Source organism: Chanodichthys erythropterus, chromosome 23, assembly GCF_024489055.1.
Source record: "Chanodichthys erythropterus isolate Z2021 chromosome 23, ASM2448905v1, whole genome shotgun sequence".
In the NCBI taxonomy this organism is placed as follows: domain Eukaryota; kingdom Metazoa; phylum Chordata; class Actinopteri; order Cypriniformes; family Xenocyprididae; genus Chanodichthys; species Chanodichthys erythropterus.
Window position 1 is genome coordinate 15,286,643 of NC_090243.1, and position 22,359 is coordinate 15,309,001.

The following is a 22,359-nucleotide window of genomic DNA, read 5'->3' on the forward strand; positions in this document are numbered from 1 at the left end:
TAGTTGTGAGGAAAATGAGATTCGCGTCAGATCCGCCTCATGTTCGGCAGCGGCAGGGCTTAAAGTCACAGCAGCCTAATAAACCACACTCTCAAAAAAGATGTTAATTAATAACAAATTTTTTTGTGTTATTTTTTCTGACACATTTTGTGTCATTTTGTGTACATAATTGACACAAATTGTGTAAATATAACACATTAGTGTGTAGAAAATGAGCAGGAATAACACTGAGTTAAAAGTAACACAAAATGTGTTGTCCTTAGACACACAGGTGTGTTAAGATATAACATAAGTTGTGTTGTTTTTAACACATCTGTTTTAGTCTGTCATTAAAGGATTAGTCCACTTTCAAATAAAAATTGATAATTTACTCACCCCATGTCCTTTGTTCAGTCAAAAAGAAATTAAGGTTTTTGATAAAAACATTCCAGGATTTTTCTCCTTATAGTGGACTTCAATGGACTCCAAACCGTTGAAGGTCAAAATTAGTTTTAGAGCAGCTTCAAAGGGCTTTAAACAAAATTGTAGCTTTAATAAGAATTAATGTATATTTATTGCAGTGAAGAATGTAAAGTGTTTAATAACAACAAAAGGTATTAAAGTCACAGGTAAATATGACATTTATTATAATGGGTTTATGTGAAGATTGTTTTAAGTTCACTTAAATTAAAAGTTATTTTTTAAAGTGTAATAAATCGTCCCCTTGGAATTATAAGGTTCTATCTGCATTTTGAGCAGTTTTGAGATATTGAGCTTCAAAGTTTTTGCATTCCATTGGACTTTGTAGATATAACCTTATTGTTTTCTTAATAAAAAGTCCCCAAATGTACTCAACATGACCCAAAACATTACATAATGGAAAGAATTTTTCAAAGAATAAGAATATGTGAATAACTCAATTTTGACAAAAATGTCAGATAGAACCTTATAATTCCAAGGGGACGAAATGTTGAAATTGATAGCTTTTTAGTTATACTGTAATGTTGAATGTCTATAATTAATGTTTTAAAAAAAAAATATATATATATATATATATATATATATATATATATATATATATATATATATATATATATCATAGAGACATCAGTGCCAGTATTGGTGTCAGTGAAACTGAAAGATTCCATCTTTAAGTTATTTCTACATTAATTTGGAGAGTACTGTGAAATTAAAACAATATAAAAATATTAAAAACTCCAATGCGCTTATTCGCGATTAATCGTTTTTGGGGTCACTGTATCACCTGATACTTTAAGTTTTATTTTCTTATTTTTCTTATTTTCTGTTTAGGAATTTCAGTCTTATTCTACTCAGTCCTTGAGTGACTTTCCATGCAGACTTTGCACATTCTGAGTGGGATTTGACACATCCTGACAGGGGCAGGCACTGAGCACATCTGGAGCAGACGGGTGTGAAGCGTCTCGCTCCAGGGCAAAAGAGCAGTTCCCTTCTTTCGCTTCATAGTGCGATGCTTCCCATGACATCACTTAGAGTCTGTTTCTTAAACTTTCATGAACCTCAGAGCTCAGTTAAATTCTTTAAAATGATTTAAATGGCAGTATTAGCACTTATAATGCATCTCTTTCTCCCACACTAGAGCCCTTGCAGGAAACAGAAGACTTCAGCTAGAATATCTTCTAGAGATTTGTGCCTTATGAAGGAAACAAAAGCATAGAATAATCATGTAGTATTCGATGGGTTTTCTTCATCAACGCAACATGAATATTTGAGCAGCCTGCAACTGCTAATTTAATCATTCAACATCTGTTACAATTACTCTGGCTTCCACACCAAGATCTGCCTACAAGAAAGAGTGTTACTGGTAGAAGAAAGCTTTAGAACAAAGAATATTATTTATAAACAATACTCAAGCAATGTAAAAGGTTTTTTCACAAACTCAACTGAATGGATTCTCTCCTGTATGGTTTCATATCAGAACTTTTGACCTCCTAACTGAACTCCTTTCCATAAATTGATCATGAAAATAAAAACAGTATAAATAAAAATGATTAACACAGTTTTCTCTTAGTCTTAAGTGCAAACAACAAGTGCAACCATATTCAAAGTACTCTCTCAATATTCAAAGTGCAAATAGAGACCACATTTTCCTTCAAGCATTATACAGAGCTGAGAGATGGTTACAACTACAAAGCCCAGCGGATAGCTTTCATATTGGGAGATATTTGCATGCATCAGGGAGCCGCTTTCAAAATGCAAGGTATTGAAATCGTGTTTGAATGCGCACTCGCGTTTTACTTTCGATTTCGCAATTGCGTATACTGTGTGAATAGGGAGCGGCGGTACTGAGCATGCATTCTACAAGATAAGACATTTGTCAAATGCTTAGGCTCTGGTGTGGAACGAATCCTCCACTACGTGTTGGATGAGCTGGATGGGATTGTTATCCAACTGAATTAAATGGTTTTTATTTCTATAAATAGCTAAACGATTACGAGTTGTAATGTAAACATTTTTTGTAGTGTATATTGAATCTTCAGAGAGGGAATATTGAATATTGTTGGATGAAAATGTCATATTCTTAACCAATAACTTACTGATTTTATGTGTGAACTCCATCCGTCACTGTTTTAGATCTCGGCAGAATGGCGATTGGTGGCGATGGTGGCTTTGAATGTGACTTTGTGTGCTTGTGCTCGTTTTGGACGGAGTTTGTTACAGGCTGTCTGTGGGTGGGTTGCGCAGACCCTCGCGAGGCTGTCGGTTGGTCACAGGGTCCAGACCATGACTAATCCAAACCCCACCAGGCTGACCAGATGGGGCCTTCAGATTGGCTAAAAACAAGAGAAGGCCAACATTTCAGAGGAGGCAACAACAAACGCAGAACAACGACAATGGCGCCGTTACGTAATCTTGGTCAAGTGTCATTTTATCTGTGTTTATGGAAAACATAGATATTTCAAATGAAAGATATACATATCATAACACTGGAGAGAGGCCCCCAAAAATACCGCTTGTAAATGTAGTACCAGATATCTTCATAATAAACATCAGCCCTGGTGGAGAGCGAGTGTGTTTGAATGAGAGTCCGTGTTGCCAGATTCTGCTTTCCAGAACATTCACAGGAGCCTCAGAGGGTCGGAGAGTGGAGATTAAATTAAGGCCTAAGTGGGGACAGCTGCCTGCTGAAACCAAGGACATTTACGTCCATTCCTGAGGGGTGAACCGTCCAGCAGGCTGTCCAAAACGGCTCCAGCATGAGGATCCTTGCGCTGGAACCAACTGGGGTTAAATTGGGTACATCAAAATAAAAATGACTACAGCCAGATGGGTTTTGGCACTAGAGGAACAATATACGGGTTGCGCTAAATGGAACAAATTTGTATAAAATCGTGTGTGCTCGTGTGAAATCACACTTCTAAGTGTGTGTGTGTGTGTGTCTTTTGCAGATACTGATGCGTGTTTTAATGAGCATGCAGTCTGTTTCTGATTTGCGGAGTAAAAAAAGAATAGCATTTCAGATCTCTGTTCTAAAAGAAACCAGCGTTTTTAGCCATTTCTGTCATCTTTCTTTTGCTGCCATGGATCATTAACATCTCAAATACAATGTTAGTCTCTTATTAGCTCCTAAAGACTCAAAAAATAATGCACATGAAAGCATGTATGAATTCAGGAACTTCTGAGATGTTTTCTCTCTGGGTAAGAGTGAAGGATAAGTCACTGAAAGACAAAACAGGCAGATTTCCAAAACAATATTTGTTATAGTGCTTCTCATTGCATCAGGGCAGATGATCAGACAAGCCTGAAGAGGCCACTGATGGCAAATGATGAAATGACATGCAAAAAAGCAGCTGGGGCCACACTAATGCATAACATTTCCATAACATTCCAGCAACGCTCAGGTAACAAGGCTGTGTGCAGCATTTCTGTATGAAGATACTTATAACCAAGCAAATATTTAGCTAGTCAGTGCTTATTTCTTAGTAAAAATTGACATTTATAAATACATGTACTCAGTGTTGGGGGTAACGCATTACAAGTAACTTGTAATCAGATTACTTTTTCAAGTAACTAGTAAAGTAACAGATTATTTTTTCAATTTACATCAAAATATCTAAGTTACTTTTTCACATTCATTGACTGACAGCTCTCCTGTCCTCATATTGAGAAAAATAAAGTGCAGAGGTGTTGTGTGCGCTGCCACTGTGTGAACATGATGATTATTGCAGTTCTAGACTAAATGTGAACATGCATTTAGTCATCTCACTTGCACAAAAACATTCAGTATTCCTCAAAATGAATAAAAACTGTGAAATGCAATCTCAGAATTTGATGCAAACCGGTAATAATTAAATGACACGAATATACTTTATGTATTTAATCTCACTTTATTGAACAATCAGTCTTTTCTGCTGACCTTCAATGATCTAATTCAACAATACTAAGAAGCAAAAATTACTTTAGATTAGATTTAGAAATAAGAGTGTTGAACTTCCTTCTCCTGTATCCTATTCTTCTATAATCCAGAATGGCAGCACAGCTGAAATGTTTGTTTGAGCTGCGCCCTCTACTGTACAGAAGCGTAAATATGCATTTCCTTCAGCCCAAGGCTTATTAATTTCACTTTTGGTGTGAAAGGGCCTTTACATTAACCAAAAATAGAACTTTTTTTTTGTTATTATTAAAAAACAAACAAGCAAGCCCAGCCCAGGTGAGAAAAAGTAACCCAAAAGTAATGTAACACACTACTTTTCATAAAAAGTAACTAAGTAACACAATACTGTACTGCATTACTGAAAGTAACTTTCCCCAACACTGCATTCCAGATGCTATTTTTATTTTCTACATCAACAAGATCACAAAATGGATCTTTTCTTTCATTTAAATGTGGACAAAAACACATTCTGGTCTCATGAGGAGCCAAATATGGCCCTAACATCGCAACATTCAGAGTTGCTTCGCAAGCAGATGCCAGAGGGTTTAGGAAGAAGCCCAGCATGAGATGTGCCAGAAGAACCTAATCTGGACTGGGCAACAACAGCAAGGGACTGCAGGAGACTGTAAAGGACAACGGCGGTCCAATGTGTGCCTCCACGGGGCCAAAAGAGAGGGTACTACCCATTTAACCTCTGCCAAAGATTTCACCCATGCCAAATCACTTTATATACCACATCTACCTTCCTACCAGATCAGATTTAAGCAATCGTGTTGAGACGGAGTCAGAGATGCGGACAGGGTGAGGTTGCTCAGAGAGGGTTCACCCTGATGGACATACTTGGCACGATTCCGACATAAATCACAGTCACATCAACATTTCTGGCACGATGCATCCTCACCACAGACACACACACACACACTTCCCCCATCCGCTCCCACTAGTCCCTGGACTATAGCATTGGCTAGGTACAAGAGTGAAATTAAAATCACTTAACAGTGTGGATCAGCGGCACTGAGCAGATCATTTCTTCATGCAAATCACAGGGGGAAATCAAGCCTTTGTTTTCAAGCATGGCACAAGTTCATATTTTACATCAAAGGCATATTTTGTTTTGGCTTGTATGCAGTTGCATGTAACAGTAATTCTAATGAGAAAAGGGAAATGAGAACTTTAGAACTATTGATGCCCCAATTAAGTTCTTCTGTAAAAGATCTTGATATCAATATAAATATAAATTACACATATTATATGATATTATATGATATTATATTATATTATATTATATTAGACCCACGAACCTACAGCGGATAAGTGATTTGGAGAATGGATAGCTGGATAGAACTATTTATTTGCCGATAAAGTAGGCCTAACTCTGTACAAGACCTTTTTAAAGCTGTGTAATTTTCAAACGCCGTCTAGCGTTTGAAGTATAAAACTGCAAGTTACTTATGGAGGAATATTGTTAATCACATTGGTTGTGCTTCAGCTCTGTTGTTCTGCGCGGATGAATGTGATCATTTGAGGCGTGTACACATGGCTACAGGTGATCAGCCAGGGAAAATACGATATCCCCACACCTTCTACATTACCTGACACGAGCTATCCACCTTATGCCCCATGACGCTTTGCATGAAATATGGGTGTAACTTCAATTAAAGGGTTAGTTAATTACTTACTCTCGTGCAGTTGTACACCCGTAAGACCTTCGTTGATCTTCGGAACACAAATTAAGATATTTTTGTTGAAATCCGATGGCTCAGTGAGGCCTCTATAGCCAGCAATGATCTGATGTACTAAAAGCATATTTAAATCAGTTCATGTGAGTACAGTGGTTCAATATTAATATTATAAAGCGACAAGAATATTTTTGGTGCGCCAAAAAAAAACAAAATAACGACTTGTGATGGCCGATTTCAAAACACTGCTTCATGAAGCTTCGGAGCGTTATGAATCAGCGTATCGAATCATGATTCGGATCACGTGTCAAACCGCCAAACTGCTGAAATCACGTGACTTTGGCGCTCCGAACTTCGGATTCAACACACTGATTCATTATGCTCCGAAGCTTCCTGAAGGTGTGTTTTGAAATCTCGAGATGAGATGACAATATTCTGCTCACCTTTCAACCACCGAACATTAAAAGTACATTTAAAAGTGTAAAAGCATCAACAAGGTACTTTCAGCAGACCATTAACCCCAAAAGCATGATTTTTCCACCGCAATAATGGACTGGTTAATAGTAATATAACTTATATCTGTATTATGTAACATACATTGACTTAATCAAAAATATTCATTAACTTCAGCATTTTGACAGATAATAATTGTATTTACCTGTGAAAACAAACCCGGAAAAAGACGCCAGGGTTTGAGGAGAAAAACGAGAGATTCTTCGTGCATTCCAGTGAATTATTAATGGGGTATATCATAAATTAAATCGGGAGAACAGACCACAAATATGCAGTAGGCTATATATTGTCATTTCTCATACAATTACAGCGGAATGCAAAGGAAAAAAACGAAAATAATCGTGAGGAAAATAATGCAGCAACTGAAAAGAGCTCTTGTCATTGATATTATGTCACATTAAAATACCAAGCGTTACGTTATTCTCATGATGTCGGAAAATAAAACGTGAAAACACTGTCTAACTGACGGATAAGCTTTATTTACGGCAACCTTCTTGAAATGATTCGTTTCAGTCTTTCTGAATGGAAGTTTCCCAAACCGAAAGTGCCGCCCATATTTCAAAACGCAGTAGGCTCATCAGGAATAAGGTGGATATTCACAGCAGCGCCATCTTTGATTTAACGTAAATGAAAGCGAGGCTGTGAGGATAAACATACATCTCTTTCGAGGGGTGTACTTTTATTTAATGGTTCTGTTGACGAAACACTGCATAAAATGTCTTTTCAAGACATAAAAATTGTATAAGTAATCTAGGAGTTTTATACAGGGTTTGTTTTTTTGTTTGTTTTTTTACAGGTAGTGCTGTTGAAAACATGGTAAGTCTTCCCCTCACAGCCTCTCTTTCATACCTGTCATGGCGCTGCTCTGAATAAGATCTATAGTAGCCAGAGCGTCTTATTTACGGACATGACGGAAACACGCACAGACTAGTGATGCACTTCCCGCAAAATCCGTCCCGACTGCTTTAAAATATGATACATGAGTCAAGGTAAGCCAAAAACATGGTTTGGAATAATAATAATAATAATAATAAAAAAAAATAAATATCAGCTTTGAATAAATACAAGTAATTAAATATGAATAACAATAGGCCTATTGATATAATATATACATACATACATATGTTTAAGATAATTGTTCAAGTATATGCAGTTACAATAAATCTCAATTTTTATAACATGTAGCCTATCTATTTTTTTATACATAGAAATTTATATAGAAATATTTATGCACAATTCACAAAAATATTCAGTTCCTTCTGTATGCAGTCGTCCTATTCCTCTGAGAAATTGATGTTATTCATTTTTAAAAACTGAATTATGAATAATGCATATGCCATACTGTCAAACCATTAACACTGTGGCTGTCGTACACACGGGTATGTTTGTGTTTCAACTCTGTTTGATTATATTTAAAATATTTTAGCATATTTAATTACTTTTTTAAAATGTAAAAAATATCATTGATTAGAAATGAATTTATATTGATGGTAATATTTTGTCTTTCCTTATCAAATCCATGTACTCGAGATTAGCTTTGAGCAGGCCCATCAACAGACGTCTAGAACTCTCAAAAGACCATCTTTAGCAGAGCTACTGATCTTAATACTGTGTGTGTGTGTGTGTGTTCATGCCACTTGACGTGTGAACATCCATGCCTTCATTTGCTGCCTGTTCCTGGCATCGCACTGTCCTTAAAAGCTGATAATGTGTTAATGAAATCACTGGCAGACAGCGCTTGTCAGCCGAATGTTCCACATGAGAAGGGGCCAGTCCTCCACTGTGAGTCTGCAGGGTATAAAGCAGGTCTGTCAGGGGAGCATGAGTCTGTCAGGGGAGCGTGTGTCTGGCCCAGCCATTGCTTTTGTGTTGTTGTTTTTTTGTTTGTTTGTTTTTATGTTTTTGTCTTTGCTCTTTTATAATGTTACAGGTCTTTTCTGCCAGTCCTTCTCAGAGTTGTGCATGCTAAATTTTTTATGCGGGATGGGCCTGTCCCCTTTCCTTTCTGCAGCACAATGATTTATTGCCCAAAAAGACCAGAGAACTAATTAACAGAGTAATTAATTAATATGAATTTGCATATTTGCATTTGCAATTAGTGCATTCAAGTGATTAGTCTGAAATGGGGAAGTTTGACTCATCAGATGTTGGTGTGTGTGCTGAACCGGAAAGCTCGTCACCAGCTGAGGCATTTTTGGAGGGGGACAGAAGGGACCGCGTGTGTGTGTGTGCGTGTGTGTTTCTAAACACAAACATCCAAGGGTATACGCCAATCATGCGTGACTTAGCCATCGCTGTCAGCAAACTGCATCTGTATGCTGTGTTCATTATGTTTTTGTTGTGCTGATAAGTGCAGATCAACCCGGCCATCCCATTGAAAAATTCATCAGAAGCATCTATTTTACCAAGATCACTCATGACTAACACTCTGCATCAGGGATTGTGACTGATAGGTGTCTTGCTATTAATAGCACCAGTGAAATCTGTCAGATTCAGGTTAAAGTGTTTGAAGAGACAATTAATCTTACACAGGAGCAGAAAGGTGTTGTGTTAGGCTTTTTGTGTCGTCCATCTGAGAGGGATAAATGCACTTGGGGAGGCATTTAAAGAGCTTCTGATTTGAATTATAAATGTGTGTGCGCACGTGAATGAGTGAGGGAGAGCGCGGGTAGGGCCAGGCACAGGTTCAATAGCAGCAGGAGCTTTCACTGATAATGGAATGCATGAGTGTCAGGACTTAATGTGGGAGGAGCCAAAGCTCTGGACAATTACTGCTACAAGAAGCAGCCAGATGCCAGAGATGGCCAGAACCGAAATCTGTGTGTGAATGTGCATGGCTGAATCTGGCAATAAACCTGTCAAAAACATGTTTAGGTCACATATGACAAATCAAAACATAAAAATTAGAAATTATATTTTGAGATACATTATTATACATTGTTTTCATGACAATTAAGCATATTTTCCCCCCAGTTATCATTAGTATAATTACTCAAAAACAGTAGTATAATTACTCAAAATAATTGTAGAAAGGTTTAATATTAATATATATATAGAATATTTAACTTTAATATTTACATGTGTATATATTTATAATGATTCAAAATATTTTGAAAAAAAAGTATAGTTTCGACAACAATTTTAAACAGCACAACTGTTGATAATTGATAATGATAAGCATTGATAAGCAGTCAACATTGATAATAATAAATGTTTCTCGAGCATCAAATCAGCATATTAATGATTTCTGAAAGATCATGTGACACTGAAGACTGGAGTAATGATGCTGAACATTCAGCTTTGATCACAGGATTAAATTATATTAGAAATTATATATAGAAAACAGTTTATATTGTAATAATATTTAACAATATTACTGTTTTACTGTATTTTGATCATTTAAATGCACACACACACATATATATACACAATTAATTATATTTAAAAATAAAAAATATGTTATCATGTAAAGTATGTGTATTATAGTTGTATTGTATAGCACTTAATGTATGCTAATTTAAATAATAATAAAAAAAACATTACATGTATGATATTACAATGAGAATGACCAAAAAAAAAAAAAAAAAAAATTTAGATGCACTGCATAATTTGAGAGGGAAACTGCACAATGTCACAATCCAAAAAATAATACTAAAATAATGTTCCTAAAATAGTGCATTATAACTTCTTGGAGTGAAATGCGACCTGGACCTGTTTTCGTTAGATTCATTCTCATACTACTGAGTGGTGTGAATGTGGATGTCTCTGTTTGTGTGGAGGAGGTGGGGAGTGATGGTGTGAGATTGTGTTTGTGAGAGAGAGAGAGTGTGTAAACAAAAAAAAAAAAAAGATTTATGTTCATATGTAGAAGAAGTAAGAAAGAAAAACACTGTTTAAAATCTCAGAATGCACGTTGGCTGCCTATATTTATACAGTGAATTTAAGTATTTGATTTATTTGGTCAAAGCATCATCTTTTCATTATAATCAGGTGAATGTTACTGTAGAAAATGGCCTGTATGATGACAGACAGTAGGATCAGTAATTTAGCAAACGCCCTTGAAGAGACTGACCAAGCAAACAAGAGCCATCAATCATCCAGTTCTTGCTGTCATTCACCAGCACTGACCATTTTCAGCTCTTTTCCATGTTAACCTGTTATAAATCAGAAACTATTTTTGTCTCTATTTAGATTTAGACCACTTATTGGTGTGTTTGCTATCTGTAACAGCTAATCTATAACAGCAAAAACTAAGAAATGTCATTCCCTGACCGTATCACAGCATTCCTATTCATCCACGCCATCAGATTCTAATGGTGGATGCTGGTAGTCGGTCCTTGTTTGAGGCTGCTTTGTGGTTTTGCAGTGGTACGCAGCTCGAGGCACACGCCAGATGATCAGGGGAGGAATACAGGTCCCCCGGGACCCAGTCACGTGACCAACCCATGCCACGTGACGTCAGCGGCAGATGGCATGGGTACCAGCTCTGGCAGTTGGCATCAGTGTCATTTCTCTTAGCGCGAGACAAGGAGAACAGTGGGGAGGTGAGAAAAACGCACGAGCTGTTCACCTGCTAAAACACCACGCGGAAAAAGTTCAAAATAGGAAATATGAAAACTGACATCTGACACCATCATAATCCAGGTAAGCAAGACAGTTCGAGGGTAAGAATCGACATCCGTGCTGTATGAATACGTCTGCCATTTTAACCAGATTTTAACGCCTTGTATTCTGTAAATACACAAATCTGACACTTGAATACAAGTTTATTGATGTTGCATTGTTGGTTGCAGCTGTGTTTGTGTTATATCAATGTACATTGATGTGATTAGAGGATCAATAACACTCATATGGTCAATTCTGTCAAACGTGATGATCATTATTTATACATCAGTGCTCTGTTGTATTTATTGAGCACCTGGTAATGTTTAGGCTGTTGTAGGTGTTTTTTAAATGGCTGCTGATTGATTCAGAAGATCTATTATCTTCTCATCATCCCCAGTAAGAGCACAATGCTGACTCTTCCGTTTGAGGATCCCGTCATAATGGACACTCAATTCGGGGCAAACTTTCCACGGGACTGCGTGGGTGAAATGAAGGTCAATAAACAAGAGCCGTTTAAAAAGGAGGAGACGCTCTCCCACGCGATGGAGGACGAGGATTCGGAGAAAGATGAGGACGAAAGGGAGGACGGACAAGACGAGAACGGTCTGCCTCGGAGGAGAGGGCCTCGGAAAAAGAAAATGACCAAAGCTCGGGTGGACCGGGTCAAGATGAGGCGCATGGAGGCCAACGCCAGGGAGAGGAACCGAATGCACGGTCTGAACAACGCCCTGGACAGCCTACGCAAGGTGGTGCCCTGCTACTCCAAAACCCAGAAACTATCGAAAATCGAAACCCTGCGGCTGGCCAAGAACTACATCTGGGCGCTTTCCGAGATTCTGAGCACCGGGAAGAGGCCTGACCTCCTGACCTTCGTTCAGACCCTGTGCAAAGGTCTCTCGCAGCCAACCACCAACTTAGTGGCCGGTTGTCTGCAGCTGAACGCCAGGAACTTCATCACGGATCAGATCAACAGCGAGGCGTCTTTCTCTGGTAGGTCACCGTACGACTCCGTGTACACGACCTACCACAGTCCGGGCGTGGTGACGCCCTCTGGACCCTCCGCAGATGCCGTCAAACCCTTCAGGCCGTTCAACTACTGCAGCTCCTACGAGACTTTCTACGAAAGCGTCTCGCCGGAATGCGGAAGCCCTCAGTTCGACGGTCCCATAAGCCCTCCTATTAACTTTAACGGGATATTTTCCCTCAAGCACGAAGAGCCGATCGAATACGGCAAGAGCTGCCACTACGGCACGCGCTATTGCGCGGTCCCGCCGCGCTCCTCCATCAGCCAGAGCGCGAGAGGCTCGTCGGATCTTCATTTCCCATATGACATTCATCTCCGCGGCCAGTTTTACCCCGTGCAAGACGAATTAAACACTTTTCATAATTAATGAGAGAAAGTCAAATGTAAGTGAAAAGGACTGAAAATGCAAGACTTTCAATCGCACATGTATTATTTATAAAGTTTATCTCTGATTTGGTTTTTGGGGTGTTTTATTATTTATCACTTTTGATTAAATGAAAAATGTGCTTATAGTGTTCCTAAATTAATTGTTTTTGTTGATTTTAAACTGTTTAAACAAAATGTGTGGTCTGATGGGAAAACAATCCACCAATAATATTGTGTTTTATGCTAATGATATTTAAGTTTCACGTTTGTATTCATTTATAAAGCTAAAAATCTGTCAGTAAGGTCTATTGCCCCAAAAAGGCATAATTTATTTATAAGTCCATTCAAATATTTGCGATGAAAATTCAGTAAAATATGAGAGCAATAATTGCTACGGGTGCTATGCAATACATAGTCTATAATTCTCGATCTGGCCCTTTATTTATCCACATAAATTTGTCTAAACAGTGTTCACACAAAGTTCAAAATATTATAGTGTCAATAAGACTTACTAACTCATCATTTTGTAATACAGACATGTTTATTCGTTTTATGGAAAAAAAAAAACGAACAACATGAATTTTATTTATTTCCTTTCAATCAAACCTTCATTATTAATTACGAAAGTTGCGTGATGTTTTACACAGGACGTTGTTTAAATGTCGGTAAATAAATGAAATCAACCATTGCCTCTTATTAATAATAGCCTAATAATAATAATATTAAAATAAGCAGGAAGAGGCAACTATTAAATCAATTTATTATCCTATAGAAGATATATTTAAAAATAGGCCTAGGCTATGGATGTAATCCTGAAAAACGAAATAATAGTATATTATTAATTTGTAATATATGTTTCATTGATTTCAATTTGTGTAATTTAACTATAAATGTGGACAATCGAATTTTGAGCACCCTCTTAATTTCTAAATATTTCAAATAAATCGCAGTTGTCTACGCATAAGGATGATAAAGGAAGATCAAAACACGATGGTGTAATTATGCAACAGATTGTTTGACAATTCTGTCTTTTCTCAAATGTAAAGTCGATATATTGGTGGCATTGCGGAACAATCACTGTAAGCAAATGCATTTGAAGCATGTAAAATCTCTAATGGAAAGGTCTGTGTGCTGTCTAGTGAACTCATGTCACGGGAAAACCTGCCTTAATATATTTGTCACGCATCATTTATGCAATGTCATGGACGTCTACAGTGGTGGATTCGTGCATTCCGATTTTTCTCACCAAAAGGGATTTTTTGTGTGTGTGTGCAAAAATGACTGAATGAACTGAAACTGGTCTTTGTACACTGTCAAGCTGTTTTGTACAGTAAAATAAAGTTTAATTGAATATACATTTCTCTGTTGAAAACGCTGTTGGACATGACGGTCTCTAAAATCAAATTCAAATAATAAAAACTTAAAAAAAATAAAAAATCGAATAGACATCTAAACCTCGCTGTGTGTCGCAGGAAAAACGCCTTTTCGTTTATGCAATCCTATGAACAACAAACGCTTTAAAAATCTACAAATATATAGGTATTAGATGTTAATTAAGTACAGTTTGAAGTATAAAAATACAGAGGCCTGTCTGCTACAATCAATAGGAGGCCATGAAATGTCTGTGGTACAAAAAGCCAGAGGACAAAGGAATTTAATTTATGATTAACTGCCAAAACCACCCAATCCTTGTCGTGCGTTATAGTTGCATGCATTTGCGACGCATTGGTCAAGGTTAATAGTAAAACGAGATGTTCTTGAGATGTTATTCAGGACTGGATTTAGGGGAGTAAAAGGTTGTCTGGGTTTGAGTCTCTCATGTCTCCGAGTTCAGCAGCGAGCTGGACGCGGGCCAAACAGCGACAGACTGCGGATCAGGATCCCGAAATCAACTATTCCCCCGCGTATGTGCATTGTCATCCCGGAGAAACCAGAATGACAGTATTCATAACACCTAAGGTACAATGAAATGGGTTTAAAAGCCACAAAACTCATACTGCTACAATAGATAGATTAATAATTTCACCACACGGTCATGTAGCTTAAACATTTGAGTGGTCATGAGTTCGATTCCCGCGTGAACTGTGCATAAGAGTCAACAATCTTTCTAGTTAGAGTTTTGATACAACATAGCCTCGATAGATCTCACAAGACTTCTTTCTAGGCCTAATTGATTCCTTTTCACACTTTCAACCAAAAATAGACAGTAATCTGCGTTATTTAATTAACCATCACGTTGTCCTAAAACACCTAATGTTTTTGACAGGTGCAAAAATTCAACCTGCACATTCACCGATTGTGTGCGATGAGATGTTGATTTGCTGTGGGGATGTTGAGGTGTCAGAAAAACCCCACAGTGGCGATATTTCACACAACTCAGAGAGAGGCAGAACATATGCTGCCCCAGAGACAAAGCTGTCAGGATCGAACAGCTGAAAAACGAGCAGCAACACTTCTCTATGTGCGTCTATCTGAGGCCGGTGGAAAGTTCTCACCAGAAGGCTTTCTTAGTTTTAGATCGTTATTTATTTTTAGTTAATAAAATAATGTGTGATCACCTGACAAGAGTCTCGCATATGCCCTAATTGTACGGTACCAGTCATTTTACTATTTAAATATTTTATTCCTAAACAAATAAATCAACTCATTCTTTTGGATAGTTCTTTCCCCAGTGGGACGCAACTATATGGGGCAAGTTGTCACAATGACAATCTGTTGTTCACTGAAACCGATTTTATAAGAATAAAGTTTAAAATATAAAATACAGTTTAAAGGGAAAATTGTGAAATTGTGGAAAAAAGTGGAATTTCAATATTAAAATTATGAAACAATAAAACATTAAAAAGGTATAGCATACACATTTCTAACAATGTTTTTGGCCAACAGATGCCTACTGTAATTAATAATATAAAGTTATAACAAATGAAAAATGTGATAATTTGCTTCCGTCAACAACTTTCCTCAGCCTGAATTAGACCCAATATTAAAATAGGCTACTTATGATAATGAAAAAAGTAAGACAATTTTGAACTAGGGCCATCTGTGTATGTATGTGTAAATATAGGCTACACACACACACACACACACACGTTTGTTTTTGTGATTTATGAGGACACAAATTTGTATAATGACATGGTTATTACACTGGTATTACGACATAAACATGAAATATGAGGACATTTCATGAGTCCTCATATTTAAAATTGTTTAAAAAAACAACAACAATGTTTTATTAAAAATGTAAAAAAGCAGAATGTTTTCTGCGATGGGTATGTTTAGGGGTAGTGTAAGGGGTATAATGTACAGTTTGTACAGTATAAAAACCATTATGCCTATGGAATGTCCTCACTTTGATAGCAAAACAAATCTGTGTGTGTGTGTGTATAGGCTATATATCAGCACATATATTTTCAGTAGGCCTATGCACACTAGTGGTGCACCCTTATACAAAACTTTGTTTTTAATGCTCTGTAGTTGAATATGAATTGCCTTAAAAGAAATTCCTTGTGTTGATTGTGTGGCATAGCATATGGTACAGATGTATGTGGGTGGATGTATGTGAGTGTACATACGAGTTTGTGTGTGTGTGTGTGTGTGTGTGTGTGTGTGTGTGTGTGGTTGGAGGTAAAATACTATAACCACATTCACGATCACTCATAGCCCTTGTCCACATGTGATGCTTCATTCTGTGTTCTGATGTCAACCCTTCTGTTCCAAATCCTATCATTGGAGGATGAGTCAAAGCAAATATGATCACAAAATACAATCTGTCCAGAGTGGTAAAGCATGGTAAGTTAGGTTGAGCGGTCAATACGATTAATGTGTCCTGCCAGGCTATATATATATATGCAAAATTAATTGACGTCAAAATTCTTGGTGTTTTTGGTAAGGCCTACTACCTGATGCTGCAATTCTCAAGTGTGCAACCAAACATTTTGCTATCCCACAAGAGCGCCATAAGATTTTTAATGGATCTTTTTAAAAATGTAAGTGCTATAAGGAAAAAGGGGGGGGGGGTGACTTTGAAAATTTTACACTGTAATTGATGCAAATGTCACTGTGTAATACTGGCCATTTATTGGCGTTTAAAGCATAAAACATTGTTTAGAACATTGTTTTGGTAATTACGCGAGTTGTGCTTCGGCTCCTCCAGCGCGGATTAATCTGCCCATGGTTACAGATGATCGCCTTTCAGTGCGAATGTCACTAGCGACATAAAAATGAAAGTTGGATATCCGAAAAATATGTAGCCTATGAAGCAGCTTAGGCTATGCCTCCGTTGTTTTGACTTGTTGAAAACAACTGTTTTTACTTTACAAAAGTTTAGCAACGCTGACATTAGTAACAACTTGTTTCAGATAATATTAGGTGTATTATACCCAGATAGCAAACTGACATAGAATCAACGTAGAAACGACGTTTCTCGTGACATCGAAACGACGTTGATCTCCGACGTTGATCCGGCATCAGTTTGCTCATCGGGGTAATGTTGAATCAACGTCAGACACTCCATTCAAATCTAACGGAAAATCGACGCAATTGGTTTGCTTACCGAACGTTGAAACGATGTTGATTTTCGGATGGTTGAAACGACGTTATAGAATCGACACATATTCAACATAAAATCGATCTAATTGGTTTGCTTACCTAACGTCGAAACGATGTTGATTTCAGTTGAGTGAAACGACGTTGTAGATCAACACGTATTCAACATGAAATCGATCTAACTGGTTTGCTTACACAACGCTGATGTTGATTTAATTTGGGTGAAATAACTCTATACAATTAACACATTTTCTACTTATTTTAAAATTCCCAAACACTTAATACTAAAAGATAAGCCTGTTTACAAAATAATCACACATCACAATCAGTTAACATTGCTTTAATATTTACAAATAGCCTACATCGTTAGAGCATACAAACCTTCTATACAAGACTAACATAGAAAAGGCATTTACACTCAAATACACACACAGAGGTATAAAAGTTAATTATAGGCTATTATAAATAATAAGTTACAAATTAAAAGCAATATTTACTCAAGTATAAAACTGGTCATGTTCTTTTGTACCAAATGTGTTATTTTTATTGGAGCACAAAAGGAGATGTAAGGCAAAACATCAAGAGACTGACAGCCTGAGTCAGAATACACCATCACTGCTTCTTTTCTAACTGTGACTGAGACTTTACGACTCTCTCCTTTTGTGTTCAACAAAAATAAAGACATATGGGCCAGTAGATGATTTATAAAGAAATCTTACCCTTGTAAATGGAGGACAGAAGAATATAGCAGATTAATTGGTTTTCCTTTGCAATTAAAATGTAAGTTCCTTGCTCTTGTAACAACAGGGATGTAAACTCATCAGGGGTGAAAAGGGTGACAAAGATGTAACCCACAATTTCAATACCATGGACAATGAAATATATTTTTTAATTACTTTTTTAATTTCAAAGTTTATGAATATTTTAATTTATTTTATAATTATTATTGACATATCAAAATTCAAATATTTCATTTTTATCTAAATGTAAACCAGTGAAGTGCCCCAATGATTTAACGGACTCACTCCTGTAATTGGATAAATGCGAATGTCCTGAAAATTTGCAGTGCAGGTGGTTCTCTAGCAGCGTAAAAATAAAACTGTGAATACAGAAAGTAACGTGCATATTTATTATAATATTGCTCATTTATTATAAGTCTATAGCCCCCAGCTGTTAGAACAGCGACTCAATTATGCACATGCTGTATTGTATCTGGCATTATTGTGGTGAAACTGAGCAACTGACAGTGGAAGGTGTAGACAATATTTCAGTGAAGTCATCAAAATGTTTTAGGAGTTGAAAACTTAGTTCCTTTCTCTCTCAAAAACACAACTCAACAGTTACACCTTTTAAATTTCAGAGTGTCTATTTACATAAAGTGCAAATAGCGTCCCTTGTTGGCAAACGCTATTTACACTAGCTTTTGGGCCACTCAAGTTTTAAAAAAGCAGCACAGAAGGCAACGTCTTCAGTGACACAGCAGTAGCGAGTTCTGGCTTTTGATGCAGGTTCAAATCTGCATTTTGCAAAGCTCGCATTTATTTTAAATAAAAATGAAAATAATGTTCTAAAAGAGGAAATAAGCTGCAAATGAGTGTTTAATAATATTAAAAGTGTTTATTGGGTAGTTAGGAGAAGGTGTAGGGTGGGTTTTATTCTACCAATAAGGCAGCATCCATTTAATAATTTTAATAAATACAATAATTTACACTCTATATTATTGCATCCTGTTAATGTACAAAAATACTGAGGTGCAAATAGTATCTGCCAATATTAAGTAGGCCTATAGATAGCATCTATTTACTCTTATTGCAAAGAACTGATACTTTACATGGTGTAAACAGAATCTATCACTATTTTCACCTAGTGTAAGAAAATAATGTGCTATTGTCACTTAGTGCAAATAGCCGCTGCCTTTAAATGTTTTTCATTGCAGGTGCACTAAACCTACTCTACAAATCACAAATTAAGAAACTCATAGGCTCAATTTTTTTGTAGAAAATTTGGCCAATCATGCATATTTCTTTGTGTATGATTTTGTGAATCACCTACACTGTTTGGCTATTCTCATGTGGTAACATTAAAGAAATATTAAGTGCTAGCTACAAAAAACAAAAAAAGTTTGTAATAAAAAAAACATCATCCATAAAAGAGACTTGTATCCCTTTAATATAGACTAAAATATTGAATGTCAAATAGTAGCATTTATAATAAATATTTAGCTACTGTTCATTTCTTGCCAAAACCATACTTCTACAGTGCATGTAATTTCAGGGTGGTGCAGTGTTGATTACTGATTGATTAATAATGACAAGATCAGATCGTCAGATTGTATATCTTTACATTTTGAATATATTACTGTTTGTTAAAATTTGAATTCATGTTAATAAAAAAGATGCTGCAAAGTGTGACATATCAGGACTGTTACAGTGTCCGAAGAACACGGCTTAAACGTGAGCATATGAATTTCTTAATTTGTGAAATAGGATTTGTGCACCTCTAATGAAGAATTTGAAAAGGTGTAACAGCTGTTTTTGTAACTGGAGAAAAAACGTTTGCAACTTTTAAAAATCCTTTCAAAATTTTTAATAAAAAAAATAATAATAATTTACTGATGTTTGACTATTCTTTAAAATTAGAAATCCCACTATCACAGGTGCTCAGTTTTGCTATAGTAATACCCTCACAGAGCATGGTAGTAATCAGCCATCCATTTAAAAGCAGAGGTCATTGTGGTGAACTGTTGGTACATCTGTCCAGGCCAACATCTGATGTCCTGATGCCTTCAACTGGGGATCCCTGAGATCCTGCAATAGAAATAGTACAGATCAAAATCATACATCATACATACCCATTACAAAGTATCTCATCTGGTAACACAAATTATCATTCCAGGTTTAGTTTGTTTAGCTCAATATACAATATTTGTGGCATGATAATGCCCAAAAGAAATGATTTCAACTCGCTCCTCTGAATATTCCTTTAACCTTGCATTTTGTGATAAGACCAATGACCTTGTCACGTCTTCTTTTACATTGTAATTTTCATATAAGATAAATAATTAATGCAAAATACGAAACATCCATGTATTTACAAACCTCATTTGGATAAATACAATGGTGGAAAACTTGAATCAGTGTTACACAGGAAAGCCTGTCAGTGATGTGCTGTAAAGTAAAAGGAAATAAATAAATAAATAAATAAATAAAGGTGAAAGACACCGATAACACTGTAAAACTGTATTTTCATAGTGGATCCTTTTATAATAAAGTCATTATATTATGTTTTTAAAAGATCTTGTTAATTTTGTTTAATAATATGAACAATATTAATAGTAATAGTAGTAGTATATATAAATGCTAGAAAAATTTCACCATGACCTGTTTACATGAACATAATGAGAACAGAAAGTAAAAAACAGCTCCATTTGAAACTTTTCAATCAAATCAAAGGAGTACAAGCTCCTGTTCTAAAATTATAGTACACATGACACACAAATGAGAGGTACAGTCTCTCCCTAATCTTACAAAATAACAACCATCCTGACAAACACATGTTGTATGAAGACTAGAGTTGGAATAAAACACCCCTCCTAGTCCTCACATATCATATAAAAGTGAATATGAAAAAGAGTTATTTTTGTAGTTTCCCCTCCTCAAGTCCATATTGTCCTTTCATCTTCAGGAAGCCATCTTTCAGCCTCCATGCAGTGGTTGGGTAGAGCTACATTAGGTTAGGACAGCCTTAAGAATTTATTTCATGTGACTCATAGAAGTTATGTCAGTTATGTCATATGGGTAGGGATAAGTATCTTACAGTTCTAACGGTATTGCTACTGTTACTTATTGATCGGGTACTTCAACGGTTTTCTTATCGGTTCTTTTTATTATATACAAATTAAGAACATAATTAACATTGCTTTATAGATGAAATCAACTGAAGATAAAAGACATTAAATCTCTCAAGATCTCAGCAGAGGAGGATTACGCAACTCTAAACAACAACTAACACTTTTCTTGTGTCGCACCTCAACAGCTAAAAGCTGACCGACTGTTGCAAAGCACTTGGTCTACGTCAAAAATTGAACGGGGAACCCGCTTACTGTCAGGAATTTGTTGTTGCGTCACTCCTCATCCAGTGTAGACAATATCACAGATTATAACGGGTTCTATTATTAAACATGCTGAGATGTTACTGTTTATGTGATCACAGATATCCTGTACATCACAGCACACATGAGCTTTGAAGCAGTCTGTCTCAATTGAGATGTGTTATAGGCTGCCCACGATAGGCCCGGCAATATCCATCGGCAACTGTAACAGATTTTAGATTTTTAGATTTTTTTATTTTTATTTTTTATCGTAAACAAATTGCGATAGGTGAATCAATTTTTTCCCCCAGCCCTAACATCTATATAGCAATAATGAATACTGCGTGTAATTTCTCCAGTACCGACGGCAGAACCAATAATGTTCAAGCTTATCGATACTCTGGTCTTTCATAATTTAGCCCTGGGGCCTGTTTAATACCAGGTTTCGTACCCATCCCTATATATGGGTAAGTTCATAAGGATGAAAGCTTGAGTCAGTCTCTTGATGTGTGACTGTGCAGCTATTGTGAAACTCACCATCTTCATGTATCAAGTGTGAATGGCATCTTGTCCTGAAGAATCACAGCTCCAAACGCTAGAGATTACATCTCATCTGGTAACAAGAGTACAGCCATAACTGTAAGAACTCTAATGATATCTTTACCCCCTGATATTGCATTGACGATATAAATTCAAACATATTAGACGCATAGAGTATGAGCAATGAGTAAGCTGCCCAGATTTCTGAGAAAAATAACTTACATGCCTAAAGTTGTCGAACCCCTGAACCACAATCAGCATTTATAAGTAAAAAGTATTTAAGAATATATCAGTAAAAAATACATGCACGTTTACAAATAAATAAATACCTTTGAGTGGAACAGTATGGCGTCTCTTCACTTGAAAACATAACTCAAAACAGACCTAGAGAAATACGATAAAATAAATTAACGACCATGATATCCTGTTATCATAATAGTTAAATAAATGATTATAACTACAAGTATTATAACATTATACTTGTCACCTATGTTACCTCATTTAGCTGATTATCTAGCCTACAGGCCTTTCAAGGACAATCTCACTGAAACAACCCAGGGTTAATGATTTTAAAATGTGAGACTTCTTTCAAAAACATGTAAAA

General features: G+C 36.4%; 1 protein-coding gene and 1 long non-coding RNA gene across 3 annotated transcripts; one reads left to right on the forward strand and one right to left on the reverse strand.

Moving 5' to 3' along the window:
- Positions 1–11,053: 11,053 nt before the first annotated feature.
- Positions 11,054–12,581, forward strand: neurod6a (neuronal differentiation 6a). Of its 2 annotated transcripts, none has more exons than XM_067378266.1 (2): positions 11,054–11,229; positions 11,588–12,581. In XM_067378266.1, exon 2 carries the CDS (start codon positions 11,598–11,600, stop codon positions 12,579–12,581), a length of 984 nt encoding a protein of 327 aa, XP_067234367.1. In that variant the 5' UTR covers positions 11,054–11,229; positions 11,588–11,597. The 2 variants fall into 2 exon arrangements, with proteins under 2 accessions (XP_067234367.1, XP_067234368.1); XM_067378267.1 differs by lacking the exon at positions 11,054–11,229 and having other exon boundaries at positions 11,598–11,669; positions 11,715–12,581.
- Positions 12,582–20,220: 7,639 nt separating this feature from the next.
- LOC137014313 (uncharacterized) lies at positions 20,221–22,121 on the reverse strand. The gene is made up of 3 exons (XR_010893838.1): positions 22,085–22,121; positions 21,753–21,828; positions 20,221–20,292 (listed from the first exon to the last, which is right to left on the reverse strand). It is a non-coding gene; the product is annotated as an uncharacterized lncRNA (long non-coding RNA).
- Positions 22,122–22,359: the final 238 nt, after the last annotated feature.